The 20,695-nt window shown below is 38.6% G+C and overlaps 1 protein-coding gene across 1 annotated transcript in view; it reads right to left on the bottom strand.

The window, feature by feature from the left end:
• The window catches only part of DNAH10 (dynein axonemal heavy chain 10), a 540,282-nt gene that overhangs the window by 70,166 nt on the left and 449,421 nt on the right, over positions 1–20,695 (bottom strand). The window contains exons 58-59 of the mRNA XM_053699776.1: positions 9,546–9,727; positions 8,772–8,908 (exon numbers count right to left, since the gene is read on the bottom strand). Coding sequence (XP_053555751.1) covers positions 8,772–8,908; positions 9,546–9,727 — 319 coding nt within the window. The remainder of the gene's footprint in view (positions 1–8,771; positions 8,909–9,545; positions 9,728–20,695) is intronic.

The raw sequence follows: 20,695 nt of genomic DNA, 5'->3' as shown, positions 1-20,695 counted from the left end.
GCATGTAAAAGTTTATCATGATAACTTATTACAAACCATAGCTAAAGATAAACATTCATAACATTAAAATAAATGAACTTAGCTTTGGTAGGACTGATATCAGTCAACAGGAATCCCTCAGCATTTCTTGATACAGGAACAGTGTTTGAAATATCTTGCAATATGTAATAGAAAAAAACAACATATAAAGCAAAATTATCAAATTCCTTAAATGACAGTTTCAGGAATGGGAAAAAAATGCAAAAACAAACAAGCCTCTAGTAACCAGAAGCAACAAAAAAAATGAGACTTAAATAATGTGAAAAAAAGTGGCGCTAAGTATAACGCCCACATTTTTTGGCGCCAAGAATGATGCCCACATTTTGTGGCGCAAAAAAACGTCTGTAACACACATGCGTCAAAAAATGACGCAACCATGAACAAACTTCCGGCGTCAACTATGGCGCCGGAAATGACAAAAATTTGAGCCAAAAAAGTTCGCGCCAAAAATGACGCAATAAATTAAAGCATTTTCTGCCCTCGCGAGCCTAACAGCCCGCAAGGAAAAAAGTCAATTTGAATATTTTCAAGGTAAGAAAAAAACATAATTTATGTAAGAACTTACCTGATAAATTCATTTCTTTCATATTAACAAGAGTCCATGAGCTAGTGACGTATGGGATATACATTCCTACCAGGAGGGGCAAAGTTTCCCAAACCTTAAAATGCCTATAAATACACCCCTCACCACACCCACAAATCAGTTTAACGAATAGCCAAGAAGTGGGGTGATAAGAAAAAAAGTGCGAAGCATATAAAATAAGGAATTGGAATAATTGTGCTTTATACAAAAAAATCATAACCACCACAAAAAAGGGTGGGCCTCATGGACTCTTGTTAATATGAAAGAAATGAATTTATCAGGTAAGTTCTTACATAAATTATGTTTTCTTTCATGTAATTAACAAGAGTCCATGAGCTAGTGACGTATGGGATAATGACTACCCAAGATGTGGATATTTCCACACAAGAGTCACTAGAGAGGGAGGGATAAAATAAAGACAGCCAATTCCTGCTGAAAATAATCCACACCCAAAATAAAGTTTAACAAAAAACATAAGCAGAAGATTCAAACTGAAACCGCTGCCTGAAGAACTTTTCTACCAAAAACTGCTTCAGAAGAAGAAAATACATCAAAATGGTAGAATTTAGTAAAAGTATGCAAAGAGGACCAAGTTGCTGCTTTGCAGATCTGGTCAACCGAAGCTTCATTCCTAAACGCCCAGGAAGTAGATACTGACCTAGTAGAATGAGCTGTAATTCTTTGAGGCGGAATTTTACCCGACTCAACATAGGCAAGATGAATTAAAGATTTCAACCAAGATGCCAAAGAAATGGCAGAAGCTTTCTGGCCTTTCCTAGAACCGGAAAAGATAACAAATAGACTAGAAGTCTTACGGAAAGATTTCGTAGCTTTAACATAATATTTCAAAGCTCTAACAACATCCAAAGAATGCAATAATTTCTCCTTAGAATTCTTAGGATTAGGACATAATGAAGGAACCACAATTTCTCTACCAATGTTGTTGGAATTCACAACTTTAGGTAAAAATTCAAAAGAAGTTCGCAACACCGCCTTATCCTGATGAAAAATCAGAAAAGGAGACTCACACGAAAGAGCAGATAATTCAGAAACTCTTCTAGCAGAAGAGATGGCCAAAAGGAACAAAACTTTCCAAGAAAGTAATTTAATGTCCAATGAATGCATAGGTTCAAATGGAGGAGCTTGAAGAGCTCCCAGAACCAAATTCAAACTCCAAGGAGGAGAAATTGACTTAATGACAGGTTTTATACGAACCAAAGCTTGTACAAAACAATGAATATCAGGAAGAATAGCAATCTTTCTGTGAAAAAGAACAGAAAGAGCGGAGATTTGTCCTTTCAACGAACTTGCGGACAAACCCTTATCTAAACCATCCTGAAGAAACTGTAAAATTCTCGGTATTCTAAAAGAATGCCAAGAAAAATGATGAGAAAGACACCAAGAAATATAAGTCTTCCAGACTCTATAATATATCTCTCGAGATACAGATTTACGAGCCTGTAACATAGTATTAATCACGGAGTCAGAGAAACCTCTATGACCAAGAATCAAGCGTTCAATCTCCATACCTTTAAATTTAAGGATTTCAGATCCGGATGGAAAAAAGGACCTTGTGACAGAAGGTCTGGTCTTAACGGAAGAGTCCATGGCTGGCAAGATGCCATCCGGACAAGATCCGCATACCAAAACCTGTGAGGCCATGCCGGAGCTATTAGTAGAACAAACGAGCATTCCCTCAGAATCTTGGAGATTACTCTTGGAAGAAGAACTAGAGGCGGAAAGATATAGGCAGGATGATACTTCCAAGGAAGTGATAATGCATCCACTGCCTCCGCCTGAGGATCCCGGGATCTGGACAGATACCTGGGAAGTTTCTTGTTTAGATGGGACGCCATCAGATCTATTTCTGGAAGTTCCCACATTTGAACAATCTGAAGAAATACCTCTGGGTGAAGAGACCATTCGCCCGGATGCAACGTTTGGCGACTGAGATAATCCGCTTCCCAATTGTCTACACCTGGGATATGAACCGCAGAGATTAGACAGGAGCTGGATTCCGCCCAAACCAAAATTCGAGATACTTCTTTCATAGCCAGAGGACTGTGAGTCCCTCCCTGATGATTGATGTATGCCACAGTTGTGACATTGTCTGTCTGAAAACAAATGAACGATTCTCTCTTCAGAAGAGGCCAAAACTGAAGAGCTCTGAAAACTGCACGGAGTTCCAAGATATTGATCGGTAATCTCACCTCCTGAGATTCCCAAACTCCTTGTGCCGTCAGAGATCCCCACACAGCTCCCCAACCTGTGAGACTTGCATCTGTTGAAATTACAGTCCAGGTCGGAAGAACAAAAGAAGCCCCCTGAATTAAACGATGGTGATCTGTCCACCACGTTAGAGAGTGCCGAACAATCGGTTTTAAAGATATTAATTGATATATCTTCGTGTAATCCCTGCACCATTGGTTCAGCATACAGAGCTGAAGAGGTCGCATGTGAAAACGAGCAAAGGGGATCGCGTCCGATGCAGCAGTCATAAGACCTAGAATTTCCATGCATAAGGCTACCGAAGGGAATGATTGAGACTGAAGGTTTCGACAGGCTGTAATCAATTTTAGACGTCTCTTGTCTGTTAAAGACAAAGTCATGGACACTGAATCTATCTGGAAACCCAGAAAGGTTACCCTTGTTTGAGGAATCAAAGAACTTTTTGGTAAATTGATCCTCCAACCATGATCTTGAAGAAACAACACAAGTCGATTCGTATGAGACTCTGCTAAATGTAAAGACGGAGCAAGTACCAAGATATCGTCCAAATAAGGAAATACCACAATACCCTGTTTTCTGATTACAGACAGAAGGGCACCGAGAATCTTTGTGAAAATTCTTGGAGCTGTAGCAAGGCCAAACGGTAGAGCCACAAATTGGTAATGCTTGTCTAGAAAAGAGAATCTCAGGAACTGATAATGATCTGGATGAATCGGAATATGCAGATATGCATCCTGTAAATCTATTGTGGACATATAATTCCCTTGCTGAACAAAAGGCAATATAGTCCTTACAGTTACCATCTTGAACGTTGGTATCCTTACATAACGATTCAATAATTTTAGATCCAGAACTGGTCTGAAGGAATTCTCCTTCTTTGGTACAATGAAGAGATTTGAATAAAACCCCATCCCCTGTTCCGGAACTGGAACTGGCATAATTACTCCAGCCAACTCTAGATCTGAAACACAATTCAGAAATGCTTGAGCTTTCACTGGATTTACTGGGACATGGGAAAGAAAAAATCTCTTTGCAGGAGGTCTCATCTTGAAACCAATTCTGTACCCTTCTGAAACAATGTTCTGAATCCAAAGATTGTGAACAGAATTGATCCAAATTTCTTTGAAAAAACGTAACCTGCCCCCTACCAGCTGAACTGGAATGAGGGCCGTACCTTCATGTGAACTTAGAAGCAGGCTTTGCCTTTCTAGCAGGCTTGGATTTATTCCAGACTGGAGATGGTTTCCAAACTGAAACTGCTCCTGAGGACGAAGGATCAGACTTTTGTTCTTTGTTGAAACGAAAGGAACGAAAACGATTGTTAGCCCTGTTTTTACCTTTAGACTTTTTATCCTGTGGTAAAAAAGTTCCTTTCCCACCAGTAACAGTTGAAATAATAGAATCCAACTGAGAACCAAATAATTTGTTTCCCTGGAAAGAAATGGAAAGTAGAGTTGATTTAGAAGCCATATCAGCATTCCAAGTCTTAAGCCATAAAGCTCTTCTGGCTAAGATAGCCAGAGACATAAATCTAACATCAACTCTAATAATATCAAAAATGGCATCACAGATGAAATTATTAGCATGCTGGAGAAGAATAATAATAACATGAGAATCACGATTTGTTACTTGTTGCGCTAGAGTTTCCAACCAAAAAGTTGAAGCTGCAGCAACATCAGCCAATGATATAGCAGGTCTAAGAAGATTACCTGAACATAGATAAGCTTTTCTTAGAAAAGATTCAATTTTTCTATCTAAAGGATCCTTAAACGAGGTACCATCCGACGTAGGAATGGTAGTACGTTTAGCAAGGGTAGAAATAGCCCCATCAACTTTAGGGATTTTGTCCCAAAATTCTAACCTGTCAGGCGGAACAGGATATAATTGCTTAAAACGTTTAGAAGGAGTAAATGAATTACCCAATTTATCCCATTCCTTAGCAATTACTGCAGAAATAGCATTAGGAACAGGAAAGACTTCTGGAATAACCGCAGGAGCTTTAAAAACCTTATCCAAACGTATAGAATTAGTATCAAGAGGACTAGAATCCTCTATTTCTAAAGCAATTAGTACTTCTTTAAGTAAAGAGCGAATAAATTCCATCTTAAATAAATATGAAGATTTATCAGCATCAATCTCTGAGACAGAATCCTCTGAACCAGAAGAGTCCAAAGAATCAGAATGATGGTGTTCATTTAAAAATTCATCTGTAGAGAGAGAAGATTTAAAAGACTTTTTACGTTTACTAGAAGGAGAAATAACAGACAAAGCCTTCTTTATGGATTCAGAAACAAAATCTCTTATGTTATCAGGAACATTCTGCACCTTAGATGTTGAGGGAACTGCAACAGGCAATGGTACATCACTAAAGGAAATATTATCTGCTTTAACAAGTTTGTCATGACAATTATTACAAACAACAGCTGGAGGAATAGCTACCAAAAGTTTACAGCAGATACACTTAGCTTTGGTAGATCCAGCAGGCAGTGGTTTTCCTGTAGTATCTTCTGGCTCAGATGCAACGTGAGACATCTTGCAATATGTAAGAGAAAAAACAACATATAAAGCAAAATAGATCAAATTCCTTATAAGACAGTTTCAGGAATGGGAAAAAAATGCCAAACATCAAGCTTCTAGCAACCAGAAGCAAATGAAAAATGAGACTGAAATAATGTGGAGACAAAAGCGACGCCCATATTTTTTGGCGCCAAATAAGACGCCCACATTATTTGGCGCCTAAATGCTTTTGGCGCCAAAAATGACGCCGCATCCGGAACGCCGACATTTTTGGCGCAAAATAACGTCAAAAATGACGCAACTTCCGGCGACACGTATGACGCCGGAAACGGAAAAGAATTTTTGCGCCAAAAAAGTCTGCGCCAAGAATGACGCAATAAAATGAAGCATTTTCAGCCCCCGCGAGCCTAACAGCCCACAGGGAAAAAAGTCAAATTTTTGAGGTAAGAAAAAATATGATAATTTAAAGCATAATCCCAAATATGAAACTGACTGTCTGGAAATAAGGAAAGTTGAACATTCTGAGTCAAGGCAAATAAATGTTTGAATACATATATTTAGAACTTTATAAATAAAGTGCCCAACCATAGCTTAGAGTGTCACAGAAAATAAGACTTACTTACCCCAGGACACTCATCTACATGTTTGTAGAAAGCCAAACCAGTACTGAAACGAGAATCAGTAGAGGAAATGGTAAATATAAGAGTATATCGTCGATCTGAAAAGGGAGGTAAGAGATGAATCTCTACGACCGATAACAGAGAACCTTATGAAATAGACCCCGTAGAAGGAGATCACTGCATTCAATAGGCAATACTCTCCTCACATCCCTCTGACATTCACTGCACGCTGAGAGGAAAACCGGGCTCCAACTTGCTGCGGAGCGCATATCAACGTAGAATCTAGCACAAACTTACTTCACCACCTCCCTTGGAGGCAAAGTTTGTAAAACTGATTTGTGGGTGTGGTGAGGGGTGTATTTATAGGCATTTTAAGGTTTGGGAAACTTTGCCCCTCCTGGTAGGAATGTATATCCCATACGTCACTAGCTCATGGACTCTTGTTAATTACATGAAAGAAATATTAATTCATAAGCATTTTCCCAAAAAAATTAAATTGACAGTCTGAAAGAAGGAATACTGAATATCCTGAATCATGGCAAATATAAGTTTAAAACATATATTTAGAACTTTACATATAAAGTGCCCAACCATAGCTTAGAGTGTCATAAATAAAATAAGACTTACTTACCCTAAGACACTCATCTACATATAGTAGATAGCCAAACCAGTACTGAAACGAGAATCAGTAGAGGTAATGGTATATAAGAGTATATCGTCGATCTGAAAAGGGAGGTAGGAGAAGAAATCTCTACGACCGATAACAGAGAACCTATGAAATAGATCCCCTAGAGGAAGACCATTGTATTCAAATAGGCAATACTCTCTTCACATCCCTCTGACATTCACTGCACTCTGAGAGGAAAACCGGGCTTCAGCCTGCTGCGAAGCGCATATCAACGTAGAATCTTGCACAAACTTACTTCACCACCTCCATGGGAGGCAAAGTTTGTAAAACTGAATTGTGGGTGTGGCGAGGGGTGTATTTATAGGCATTTTAAGGTTTGGGAAACTTTGCCCCTCCTGGTAGGAATGTATATCCCATACGTCACTAGCTCATGGACTCTTGCTAATTACATGAAAGAAAATGGGAGACGGGGAAAAAGACACCCCTGGTTTATCCCATTCCTGTGAGATAATCTCCCTAGCACGGTCCGGCACAGGAAAAACCTCTGAAGTGGAAGGTTCACCAAAGAAACTATTAAGTTTACTAGATTTCTTAGGAGTGACAACGACAGGGGTATCAGAGTCATCTAAAGTAGCTAAAACCTTCTTTAACAATACACAAAGGTGTTCAATCTTAAATCTGAAGGATACCACCTCAGTCTCAGAAGAAGGATTTATACTGTCCGAATCTGAGATTTCACCCTCAGAAAGTACCAATGTATCTTCCTCATCAGACTTATAGAAAGGGCAACTTGGGAAGCAGAACTGGGGACAGGCACCTTACTTTCTGAATTTCTAGAATTCCTCTTGCGTTTTCCCTGTAATCTGGGAATGGCAGCTAATCCTGCAGATACCGCTGAAGATACATGGGCAGCAATTTCTGCTTTTAAATAAACTCCACTAGGAGTTATAGAGGAACCGCAGGGCACTGCATATGACGCCATTGAGGCTTGGGACGTAGCAAAAGGAAGCTGAGGTATTATTTTAACAGCATCATCCTGAGAGACATTAGGCTCAAAAATGTTACCTTTATTTTGCAAGGTTTTCTTGACACATGAAGAACAAAATTGCATAGGAGCTGCAATTTGTGCATCTAAACATAATAAGCATGAATTCATGAGAGCAGGCTCTTGCTCCATATCCGACATATTGTGAAACAGTAAATAAACTTGTACAGATAAGTAAAAGATTTTAATATTCAATTAAAATAAGCTAAGGAAAAAATACACTTTAAATTTTATCCTAAATTAGGATCGATCCCCAGCTAAAATTATGTGAGAAAAGTTAAGAAAAAACATTTAATAAACATCAAATAAACTTCTAAAATACCCCTCAGGCCACCCCATACCTCAATTACCGAGGTGCCTTACCACTACCAATTAAGACTGGATCACCCAGAAATGGAGAAAAACTACTTTTTCCTCAGAAACGTTATGAAGTCATGTGATCGCAACTGCCGAGCTCAAATTACTGCTGTGACACAGAGAGGCACTACTAAAGAGTTTAACTGTTAGTCTCACACATGCTACAGTGCCTGCTTCATGCCCCAGTGTAACCCATACAACAGGATTATCTATGTCCCAATAAAAAGCAGTGTCTTTTAATTTGTTAGCTGCATGGTCTCCCCAACTGGAAGAAAAAGCACTTACCTGCTCTGCTATCCGGCATGTAGACAGTTACAAGGTATGAGAGGACACAGTTCCTCACAGAGACCTTTGAAAAAGAAATAACAGAGTAGCCAACTCTGGCTTTCTAAACTAGGGCAGCAATTGTTAGGAAAATGCAGTAAGTACCTCTTTACAAGTTCCTAACTGCTTTAAAGCCACCACTACCCGACTGCAAGGAATTACGTGGAATACGGCTATACCCCAAAACTTGCTTGTAGATGAAATCAAAATTTTTCTTCAGACACCTAAACTTCACCTCCTCCATGCACCGAAGGCAAAGAGAATGAAAAAAAAGGGGTTGTGGGTAAGGGAGTGATACTTAGCAGTTTAACTGTGGTGCTCTTTGCCTCCTTCTGAGTGATATTCCCAACAGTAATTACTCAAGCCGTGGACTCACCATATCTTAGGAAAGAAATATAAATTAAGAATTAATTCCCTGGAATAAATCACCTTTTCTCTTTTTGGTTTAATCTCCTTGGCAACATCACAATATCCCATCACAGCTTCAACAAATTTCAGCATCCCCAAGCCTGCTTTACTGATGGCTTCCATCTCTTCAAATGTTGTGTTCAGTGTTTTCAAAAAACCTACAATTAAAAAATTGAAATAACCATTAATACTCAGCACTACTAGAGAGAATCATGCAAACGTTTAAGGTGACATTTGTAAGGTGTATATTATGATAGCATAGGGTAAACAGAGAATTTATAATGCAATAGATATTTCAAAATAACAATTCTGCGTGAACTAAAGTTTAGCTATAGTAAAATCTAACTTTTATATTTATATTTAATTTGACACAAAGTTCCTTAAAGGAGTATAAAACTCATTTTTTTTTATCTATCATGGTTTGGATGGAGCATACAGTTCTAAACAATGTTCCAATTTACTTTTATTATTACATTTGCTCCATTCTCTTGGTATCCTTTGTTGACAGAGCAGCAATGCATGTCTGGAAGCTAGCAAAACACATTGAGTGAGCCAATGATAAGAGGAATATATGTTAAGCTACCAATCAGCAGCTAACTCCCAGTAGTACATTGCTGCTCATGAGCTTACCTAGGTATGGTTTTCAACAAAGAATACCAAGAGAATAAAGCAAATAGGTAACATAATTCAATTTGAAAATTATTTGAAATTGCATGAAAGTTTAATTTTGACTTTACTGTCCTTTTAAGTCACTGATAAGTAGATATGTACAGCTGTTTGTTGCAGATTTGTTACCTCTGACACTTTTAACTTGACCCTGGGTTACGGCATCAAAATCCATCTCCATAAGAGATTTCAAAAAGCTTGGATCAGACATCATTCCCTTTGCACTCTTCCAGCTTATCTCCCTGTATCCTCTCATTACTAAGACACACTCGCAAACAACTTGCACTGCCCTTGGTGGCTTGGCAAAGGACCTGTCAAAAAAAGAATGGTTTAAGCTTACTAGAGTCAACAGGTGACAAATTAAATTAATGCAAACTGGTCAAACTACTTTATTCTAGCAAAGCATAAACACATGCAGCAGTACACACAATACACAAACTTGGGGCTAAATTTATCAAAGCTGAGGCGGACAGGGGCACATATACGCGCCCCTGTACGCCTCAGCTCGCCTGTTGCACGCAAGCGCAATTAGGAAAGCGGCGGTCTGGTGACCGCTGCTTGTTAAATTACGGTGAGCAAGTTCTTGTGAGAACTTGCAGCCGTAGGGCTTTGATAAATCGAGCCCTTACTAATACGGGTGCTCTGTGGCCATCTGTTATTGTCCACAAGGCTATAATGCTGCAAAGGCTGAAGTGAAGTCACATGGCAGCACTTCATAACTCCAGCCCTCAAGATTTTTATTGCACTGTCGCTTGAAAAAACAATGTATTTAAACTCTACAAAGTTAGCTCTGAATCCGCAATGCACTACTGGTCTGGAGCTGAATGTCGTAGCCAATCAGTGGTGATATACAGCAGCCAATCAACTTCCATGCATAGCCGATCCTAAGTCGACATTAACACCTTTAAGTGAATTAAACCTATAAGTTCTGTTCAAATAATAGTGTAATGATAAAATGGTCTGGAGCAGTTCTTTTTATGTCATTCTTGCATACTGTAACAGAAGTGATGCACATGCACAAATCAGTGATATTGTCTTCTTGACAAGCTGTATTATGCACTTCAGTTTAGCTGCACAACATAGAGTGGGAGCTGTAAGTGTTTGCAGTGGCTGCATTGCTCTATATTATTCCTGAGTGCTTTTTTATATTTGTTATGAAACTTTTAAACTGTGTGGGGGGATTAAAAATGTAACTCTTCTGCTTTCTATTGTTCTAATCCAAAGTGCAAGATACAGCTGTCAAAAAGTCAGTAATGTCACTGATCTGTGAAAGTGCGCTGCTTCTGTCACAGAATGCAACAATACATGCGTACGAAGATAGCGGTGCCAACTATAAAGATACAGGCCTCCATTTATTAAGCAGCGGATGCTGCTTCGGAGCCCCATCCTTTCAGGTCCGCCTGAAACGAAAGTTAAGAAGCAGCGATCTGGTGGCGTACTGAAATCATCCTGATACGATATGATCGGGATGATTGACGGCCCCTGCTAGAGGCCGATTGGTCGCCAGTGAGCAGAGGGCAGCATTGGACAAGCATTTTACCAGAAATGCTTGTGCAATGTTAAATGACAACAGCGTATGCTGTTGGCATTTAGCGAGGTCGAGCGGACATGATTCGCTACAGTGAATCATGTCCGCTCGACCTTTATTAAATCTACCCCACCATCTTTTCAATATCAGCTCCAACTAACTCTGTTTTGGACACTATGGGAAGCGTGTTTTTCAAGTGATCATTATCCAAAACAAGAATGAGAAACAGCCGCAAACAAATTTTCTCTAGAAAAGTTCCTGAAAACATGTTTTTGGTTGTTAAGTACTTATTTACGGGATTGAAACTGGGAATCTATCCGACACTGCCTTTTCAGACTTTAAAAGGTTACATTGCAGTTCTTTTAAATTAACCCCTTTGTATATTATGTAAGGGAAATCAAATTGACAAGTGTGAGATTAACCTATTGTAATCCGAATCCAGCCTCATAAAAGGTAAATATTAATTTAATTTGTATTGAGGTATAATGGGTATACTAAGCAAGTTTGCTCAATGATTATATTGACACTTACTATTTTAAAATAATTATTTTTTCATTATTTTCAATTATTTATTGAGAAAGCACGGTTTTCCGGTTTGGCAAGATATACATAAAAAATTAAGAAAAACACTATGGGCCAGATTAAGAGTAAAGCGCAAACATTTGCACGCAAGCGATAAGGGGTTATCGCGGGTTTTTGCGCATGTTGGGTTAATTGCTTGTATTATAAGTTTAAAGTAAACGCAATCGCTTATGCGCAATTCAAGTTAATGCTTAGAGCCTCCTCAAAGTTCTGGTTAACTGTTTTGCAAAACAAAAAGTGTCACAAAACACATCAAAAATACATTGCAAAGTACACTTACACTCATAAAAAAATATTCAAAAAAGTATTTCACACAAAAGTAATAAGGGCTCAAAGATATAAGGTCTAAAAAAAAAAAAGCTGCAAAGGACTTTAACATGGAGATAGATACATATACATCTCTAAAGATTTATATGTGTGTATATATGTGTGTGTGTGTGTACATATGTATTTATATGTGTATATAGGTATTTACAGTTATATATAGACATATAAACACATAAATACATATCTATACATATATAGACATACATTTAAGTGCATTAGAGCCCTTTGCAGTTATCTAGATGAAAACATGTAAAAGCATATTTATGCAATATTTATATTTAATAAAGTGTTATAGGGGCATATTTATCAAGCTCTGTATGGAGCTTGATGCCCCTTGTCCGCCTGCTCTGAGGCTGCTCCATAACATGTCCTCCTGCTCTGAGGCCGCGGACAGAAATTAACCTGATCGAATACGATCGGGTTGATTGACACCCCCTGCTAGCGGCGAATCTGCAGGAGGCGGCACTGAACCAGCAGTTCACAAGAACTGCTTGTGCAATGATAAATGCCGACAGCATATGCTGTCGGCATTTATCGATGTATGGCGGACATGGTACGCTACTTCGTATTATGTCCGCTCGCACATTAATAAATATGCCCCATAGTGTGTATTTACTGTACATATTTCACATTCCAATGCTGTGCACATAGCAGAAAATGTTCTTTGTATTTTTAAATATATATTTTCCTATATAAAGCTGTATATATCTCTATATATATCTCTCTCTATATATATATATATATATATATATATATATATATATATATATATATATATATATATATATATATAGGTATAGATATATATTTAAAAAAAAAACAACAACAACATCTGATATACGTATATAGAAATGTATACTGAAAAAAACAGGATCTTTATATATTCTTAATTTAACTTAAAGTGTCAGTAACCTTAAAAATAATGTTATATAATTCTGCACATAGTGCAGAATTATATAACATTATATTAGCCAAACTTTATAAAACCTAATGTACCCTTTTAATTTTTTTTAAAAACATAATTTATGTAAGAACTTACCTGATAAATTAATTTCTTTCATATTAGCAAGAGTCCATGAGCTAGTGACGTATGGGATATACATTCCTACCAGGAGGGGCAAAGTTTCCCAAACCTTAAAATGCCTATAAATACACCCCTCACCACACCCACAATTCAGCTTAACGAATAGCCAAGTGAGTGGGGTGATAAGAAAGGTGCGAAAGCATAAAAAAATAAGGAATTGGAATAATTGTGCTTTATACAAAAAAATCATAACCACCACAAAAAAAGGGTGGGTCTCATGGACTCTTGCTAATATGAAAGAAATGAATTTATCAGGTAAGTTCTTACATAAATTATGTTTTCTTTCATGTAATTAGCAAAAGTCCATGAGCTAGTGACGTATGGGATAGCAGATACCCAAGATGTGGAACTTCCACGCAAGAGTCACTAGAGAGGGAGGGATAAAATAAAGACAGCCAATTCCGCTGAAAATAATCCACAACCCAAATCAAAAAGTTTTAATCTTTATAATGAAAAAAACTGAAATTATAAGCAGAAGAATCAAACTGAAACAGCTGCCTGAAGTACTTTTCTACCAAAAACTGCTTCAGAAGAAGAAAACACATCAAAATGGTAGAATTTAGTAAAAGTATGCAAAGAAGACCAAGTGGCCGCTTTGCAAATCTAATCAACAGAAGCTTCATTCCTAAAGGCCCAGGAAGTAGAAACTGACCTAGTAGAATGAGCCGTAATTCTTTGAGGCGGGGACTTACCCGACTCCACATAAGCATGATGAATCAAAGACTTTAACCAAGATGCCAAAGAAATGGCAGAAGCCTTCTGACCCTTCTTGGGACCAGAAAAAACAACAAATAGACTAGAAGTCTTTCTAAAATCTTTAGTAGCTTCAACATAATATTTCAAAGCTCTAACTACATCCAAAGAATGTAACAATCTTTCTTTAGAATTCTTAGGATTAGGACATAATGAAGGGACAACAATTTCTCTACTAATGTTGATAGAATTCACAACCTTAGGTAAAAATTGAAAAGAAGTCTGCAACACCGCCTTATCCTGATGAAAAATCAGAAAAGGAGATTCACAAGAAAGAGCAGATAACTCAGAAACTCTTCTAGCAGAAGAGATAGCCAAAAGGAACAATACTTTCCAAGAAAGTAATTTAATGTCCAGAGAATGCATAGGCTCAAACGGAGGAGCCTGTAAAGCTGTCAAAACCAAATTAAGACTCCAAGGAGGAGAGATTGGCTTAATAACCGGTTTGATACGGACCAAAGCCTGTACAAAACAATGAATATCAGGAAGATTAGCAATCTTTCTGTGAAAAAGAACAGAAAGAGCAGATATTTGTCCTTTCAAAGAACTTGCAGACAAACCTTTATCCAAACCATCCTGAAGAAATTGTAAAATTCTAGGAATTCTGAAAGAATGCCAGGAGTATTTATGAGAAGAACACCAAGAGATGTAAGTCTTCCAAACTCGATAATAAATATTTCTAGAGACAGATTTCCGAGCCTGTAACATAGTATTAATCACTGAGTCAGAGAAACCTCTATGACTAAGAATTAAGCGTTCAATCTCCATACCTTCAAATTTAATAATTTGAGATCCTGATGGAAAAAAGGGCCTTGAGTTAGAAGGTCTGGCCTTAATGGAAGTGTCCAAGGCTGGCAACTGGCCATCCGAACGAGATCCGCAAACCAAAACCTGGAGCCACCAGCAGTACAAATGAGCACTCCAATAGAATTTTGGAGATTACTTTCGGAAGAAGAACTAGAGGCGGAAAGATATAAGCAGGATGATAATTCCAAGGAATTGACAACGCATCCACTGCTTCCGCCTGAGGGTCCCGGGATCTGGACAGATACCTGGGAAGTTTCTTGTTTAGATGAGAGGCCATCAGATCTATTTCTGGAAGTTCCCAGATTTGAACAATCTGGAGAAAAACCTCTGGATGAAGAGACCATTCGCCCGGATGTAACGTCTGGCGACTGAGATAATCCGCTTCCCAATTGTCTACACCTGGGATGTGAACCGCAGAAATTAGACAGGAGCTGGATTCCGCCCATACAAGAATCCGAGATACTTCTTTCATAGCTTGAGGACTGTGAGTCCCCCCTTGATGATTAAAATATGCCACGGTCGTGACATTGTCTGTTTGAAAACAAACAAATGATTCTCTCTTCAGAAGAGGCCAGTACTGAAGAGCTCTGAAAATCGCACGGAGTTCCAAAATATTGATTGGTAATCTCGCCTCCTGAGATTTCCAAACCCCTTGCGCTGTCAGAGATCCCCAAACCGCTCCCCAACCTGATAGACTCGCGTCTGTTGAGATCACAGTCCAGGTTGGACGAACGAAAGAGGCCCCTTGAATTAAACAATGGTGACTCATCCACCACGTTAGAGATGATCGAACATTGGGATTTAAGGATATTATTTGTGATATCCTTGTATAATCCCTGCACCACTGGTTCAGCATACAAAGCTGGAGTGGTCTCATGTGAAAACGAGCAAAAGGGATCGCGTCCGATGCAGCAGTCATGAGACCTAAAATCTCCATGCATAATGCTACCGAAGGGAACAATTGAGACTGAAGGTTTCGACAGGCTGAAACCAATTTCAGACGTCTCTTTTCTGTCAGAGACAAAGTCATGGACACTGAATCTATTTGGAAACCTAAAAAGGTTACTCTTGTCTGAGGAATCAAGGAACTCTTTGGTAAATTGATCCTCCAACCATGTCTTTGAAGAAACAACACAAGTTGATTCGTATGAGATTCTGCAGAATGTGAAGACTGAGCAAGTACCAAGATGTCGTCCAAATAAGGAAATACCGCAATACCCTGTTCTCTGATTACAGAGAGAAGGGCACCGAGAACCTTCGAAAAGATTCTTGGCGCTGTTGCTAGACCAAATGGAAGAGCAACAAATTGGTAATGCTTGTCTAGAAAAGAGAATCTCAGGAACTGAAAGTGATCTGGATGAATTGGAATATGCAGGTATGCATCCTGTAAATCTATTGTAGACATATAATGCCCTTGCTGAAAAAAAGGCAGAATAGTTCTTATAGTTACCATCTTGAATGTTGGTATCCTTACATAACGATTCAATATTTTTAGATCCAGAACCGGTCTGAAAGAATTCTCTTTCTTTGGTACGATGAATAGATTTGAATAAAACCCCAGACCCTGTTCCAGAACTGGAACTGGTATAATTACCCCAGCTAACTCTAGGTCTGAAACACATTTCAGAAACGCCTGAGCTTTTACTGGATTGACTGGAACGTGTGAGAGAAAGAATCTTCTCACAGGCGGTCTTACTTTGAAACCTATTCAGTACCCTTGTGAAACAAGGTTCTGAATCCAAAGATTGTGAACCGAATTGATCCAAACATCTTTGAAAAATCGCAACCTGCCCCCTACCAGCTGTGCTGGAATGAGGGCCGCACCTTCATGCGGATTTAGGGGCTGGTTTTGACTTTCTGGAAGGCTTAGATTTATTTCAGATTGGATTAGGTTTCCAACCGGAAACCGTTCCTTTAGGGGAAGGATCGGGCTTCTGCTCCTTCTGACGAAAGGAACGAAAACGATTAGCAGCCCTGTAATTACCTTTAGATTTTTTACCCTGAGGCAAAAAGGCACCCTTTCCACCAGTAACAGTTGAAATTATAGAATCCAACTGAGAACCAAACAATTTACTACCTTGGAAAGAGAGAGTAAGCAAAGTTGATTTAGAACTCATATCTACATTCCAGGATTTAAGCCATAAAGCTCGTCTAGCTAAAATAGCTAAAGACATATACCGGACATCAACTCTAATGATATCAAAAATGGCATCACAGACAAAATTATTGTTGAAGAAGTTTAACAATGCTATAAGTGTTATGATCTGTTACTTGTTGCGCTAAAGTCTCCAACCAAAAAGTTGAAGCCGCAGCAACATCAGCCAAAGAGATAGCAGGTCTAAGTAGATTACCTGAACATAAATAAGCTTTTCTCAAAAAAGATTCAATTTTCCTATCTAAAGGATCTTTAAACGAAGTGCTATCTGCCGTAGGAATAGCAGTACGTTTGGCAAGAGTAGAGATAGCCCCATCGACTTTAGGGATTTTATCCCAAAATTCCAGTCTATCAGATGGCACAGGGTACAATTTCTTAAACCTTGGAGAAGGAGTAAATGAAGTACCCAGACTATCCCATTCCCTAGCAATCACATCTGAGATAGCATCAGGAACGGGAAAAACTTCCGGAATTAACACATGAGGTTTATAAACTGAATTTAAACGTTTAGTAGTTCTAGAATCAAGAGGACTGGACTCCTCCATATCTAGAGCAATCAAAACTTCTTTAAGCAATGAACGAATAAACTCCATTTTAAATAAATATGAAGATTTATCAGAATCAATATCTATAGTAGAATCTTCCGAACCGGAAAAAACCTCATCAGAAACAGATAAGTCAGAATGATGGTGGTCACCTAAAAATTCATCAGAAAAATTAGAAGTTTTGAAAGACCTTTTACGTTTATTGGAAGGAGGAATAACAGACAGAGCCTTCTTATTAGAATTAGAAACAAATTCTTTAACATTAACAGGAACATCCTGAACAACAGATGTTGAAGGAACAACAACAGGTAAAGGATTATTACTAATAGAAACAGAATCCGCTTTGGAAAGTTTATCATGACAGCTTTCACAAACCACAGCTGGGGGAACAGATACCACAAGTTTACAACATATACACTTAACTTTGGTAGGTCCAGCATCAGGCAGCGTCTGTTCATTAGAGGATTTAGATCCGGGGTCAGGATGAGACATCTTGCAATATGTAATGAAAAGAAAAAACATATAAAGCAAAATTATCAAATTCCTTAAAAGACAGTTTCAGGAATGGGAAAGAATGCCAAAATAATAAGCTTCTGGAAACCAGAAGTCATGATAAAAAAATGTTTAAATAAAGTGAGTAAAAGATACGCCCACATTTTTTTGGCGCAAAAAAATGTCTGAATACGCATGCGTAACAGAAACAACTTCCGGTGAAACATCAATTTGCGCCAAAAAAAGTATGCGCCAAAAATGACGTAAAAAGAAACATTTTCTGCCCCCGCGAGCCTAACAGCACACGGGAATAAATGGTCAAATGAAAATTTTTCAAGGTAAGAAAAAATAAAGTAATGCATTATCCCAATAATGAAACTGACCGTCTGTATAGAAAAGGAATACTGAAAACCCTGAATCAAGGCAAATATAAGTTTATAGACATATATTTAGAACTTTACAAATAAAGTGCCCAACCATTAGCGCAGAGTGTCATAAAGAATAAGATTTACTTACCCCAGGACACTCCTCTACATGTAGTAGATAGCCAAACCAGTACTGAAACAAGAATCAGTAGAGGTAAAGGTATATAGAGTATATCGTCGATCTGAAAAGGGAGGTAGGAGAAGAAATCTCTACGACCGATAACAGAGAACCTATGAAATTGATCCCCTAGAGGTAGACCATTGTATTCGAATAGGCAATACTCTCTTCACATCCCTCTGACATTCACTGCACTTCGAGAGGAAAACCGGGCTTCAACCTGTTGCGAAGCGCATATCAACGAAGAATCTTAAGCACAAACTTACTTCACCACCTCCATGGGAGGCAAAGTTTGTAAAACTGAATTGTGGGTGTGGTGAGGGGTGTATTTATAGGCATTTTAAGGTTTGGGAAACTTTGCCCCTCCTGGTAGGAATGTATATCCCATACGTCACTAGCTCATGGACTCTTGCTAATTACATGAAAGAAAAACGCTGTTTTACAGACCCGCTCTCTGTACTCTGCTGAGCGGGTCTGTTATATTCACACAGCGCATCGGGCCAGCTGTATAGTCACAGCCCGGCCCGACCGTGCCATAAGACTAAGTGCAGCTCGCTCCTGCTCTGTCTGTAAAACAGCGTTTTTTTTTTAAAATTAAAAGGGTACATTAGGTTTTATAAAGTTTGGCTAATATAATGTTATATAATTCTGCACTATGTGCAGAATTATATAACATTATTTTTAAGGTTTACTGTCCCTTTAACATAGTATCTGAGAACTAGTCTACCTCTAGGTCAATGTCTTTAGTAGACAGAATACTGAGGTATGCTGCAGTTGTATTCACTATCTGTGGCAAGTCCCACAAAAAATAATGCACTGAACCAGGTTGCAAGAAAAAACAGAGAAGACAAAGAAGAACAAATTTTTAGGGATACATGCTCAGTGTCTGAGTCTTGGCACTTGTCTATGCAAGGGATAAGGCAGCTAATACCGGACTGAAACTACACTTTGCAGAACTATTCCTACAACACTTATTTATCATGTTTTCTTGCCAATAAAAAAGCAATTTGTACTTGGAAAATCAATCCAAATTTTTAATGCTGTAATTTCAGTTTTACACTTGCAAGCAAGGAAAATATAACAATCAATTTTGCTACTGTAGTAGCCAGGTGTACAAAGCAGAGATTATTCAGGCTGAATTGGAGAACCTTAAAGGGATATGAAACCCAGAAATTGTATTTTGTGATTCAGACAGAGCATACAATTTGTTCCCATTATATTCTGTGTTGAAGAGATACCTAGGTAGGCATCTGGAGCACTACATGGCAGGAAATAATTCTGCCATCTAGTGCTCTTGCAAATGGATAACATTCTTGCAAAACTGCTGCCATATAGTGCTCCAGAAATGGTCCGGCTCCTAAGCTTACGTCCCTGCTTTTTAACAAAAGATACCAAGATAAAGAAGAAAAAGTAATAATAGAAGTAAATTAGAAAGTTGTTTAAAATCGCATTGGTCTATCTGAATCATAAAATAAAAAATGTGGGTTTCATATCCCTTTAACAAATTCATGTAAATGTTCTAGAACAGTGGTTCTCAACCAAAGTGACCTCAAGGCCCGGTAAATTTTAGCTGGACATGTCCAGGGCCCGGTAGTATATATAATATAGTAGGCAGCAGGGATTTGCCCCATCAGTAACTAAGCAGTTCAGTGTGGGTTTAGTGGGGGCCCTGGAGTGTGGGGGTCCTGCCGAGGGTCTGTCGCTGTGAGGGCCATGGAGTGTCTGGTCTGGTCCTGAAGGTTGGGGGCCCTTTCTTTGGCCCTTAATGTTGGGAGTCCTGGCTCTGGAGGTTGATGGGCCTGTTGTGGTTACATGCAGTTATATAAAAATTAGTGTATACTGTCCCTTTAAGGCAGGGAGGCTACCATGTTCATTTGCATAAATTTGAATACATTTGGGTCAGTGTGAGACGGTTTTCCTGGGGCCTTGATTGGTCTCAGTCTGCCCCTTGTGTGCAGTGGGGTAAGAGTGTGCAGTGGGGGCATGACAGGTCAGGGCCCACCAGCAGGGCTATCACGGCCCGGTACTGGGCCACGGCCCGGCTGTTGAGAAACCAGGTTCTAGAAAGATGGTTTTGTGTGAACAAGTGAAATCCTGGATCTATGTTGTTCCTTTAAACAGAAAGTTTATTTGCTTTAAATTTAGACATCATATCCTTCTGGATATCTTTTTTAATTGTAAGTTAATATATTAAGATAAATAGAATGCAAACTTATAATGGTTTAATAACGAGTCTATTTATAACCATAATTTGCCGATCATGTTTAGCCACAAGGCTCTGTGATTACCCACTCAGGAATCAAAAACATCTGTTCATCCAAGATATATCATCAAAACAACAAAAAGAGTTGTTAGCCAATGTAAAATGGTCACATCATGTGAGTTATTAGAACTGCAGCTGAGCATACAGAGCTACAAGGTGAATGACCTAAACTTTTGATTTCTATATTAGGTTATCTATAG

This window comes from Bombina bombina, chromosome 2, assembly GCF_027579735.1.
Source record: "Bombina bombina isolate aBomBom1 chromosome 2, aBomBom1.pri, whole genome shotgun sequence".
NCBI classification, from domain to species: Eukaryota; Metazoa; Chordata; class Amphibia; order Anura; family Bombinatoridae; genus Bombina; species Bombina bombina.
The sequence above is the reverse complement of the archived record's forward strand: the minus strand, read 5'-3'. Positions and strand labels throughout refer to the sequence as shown.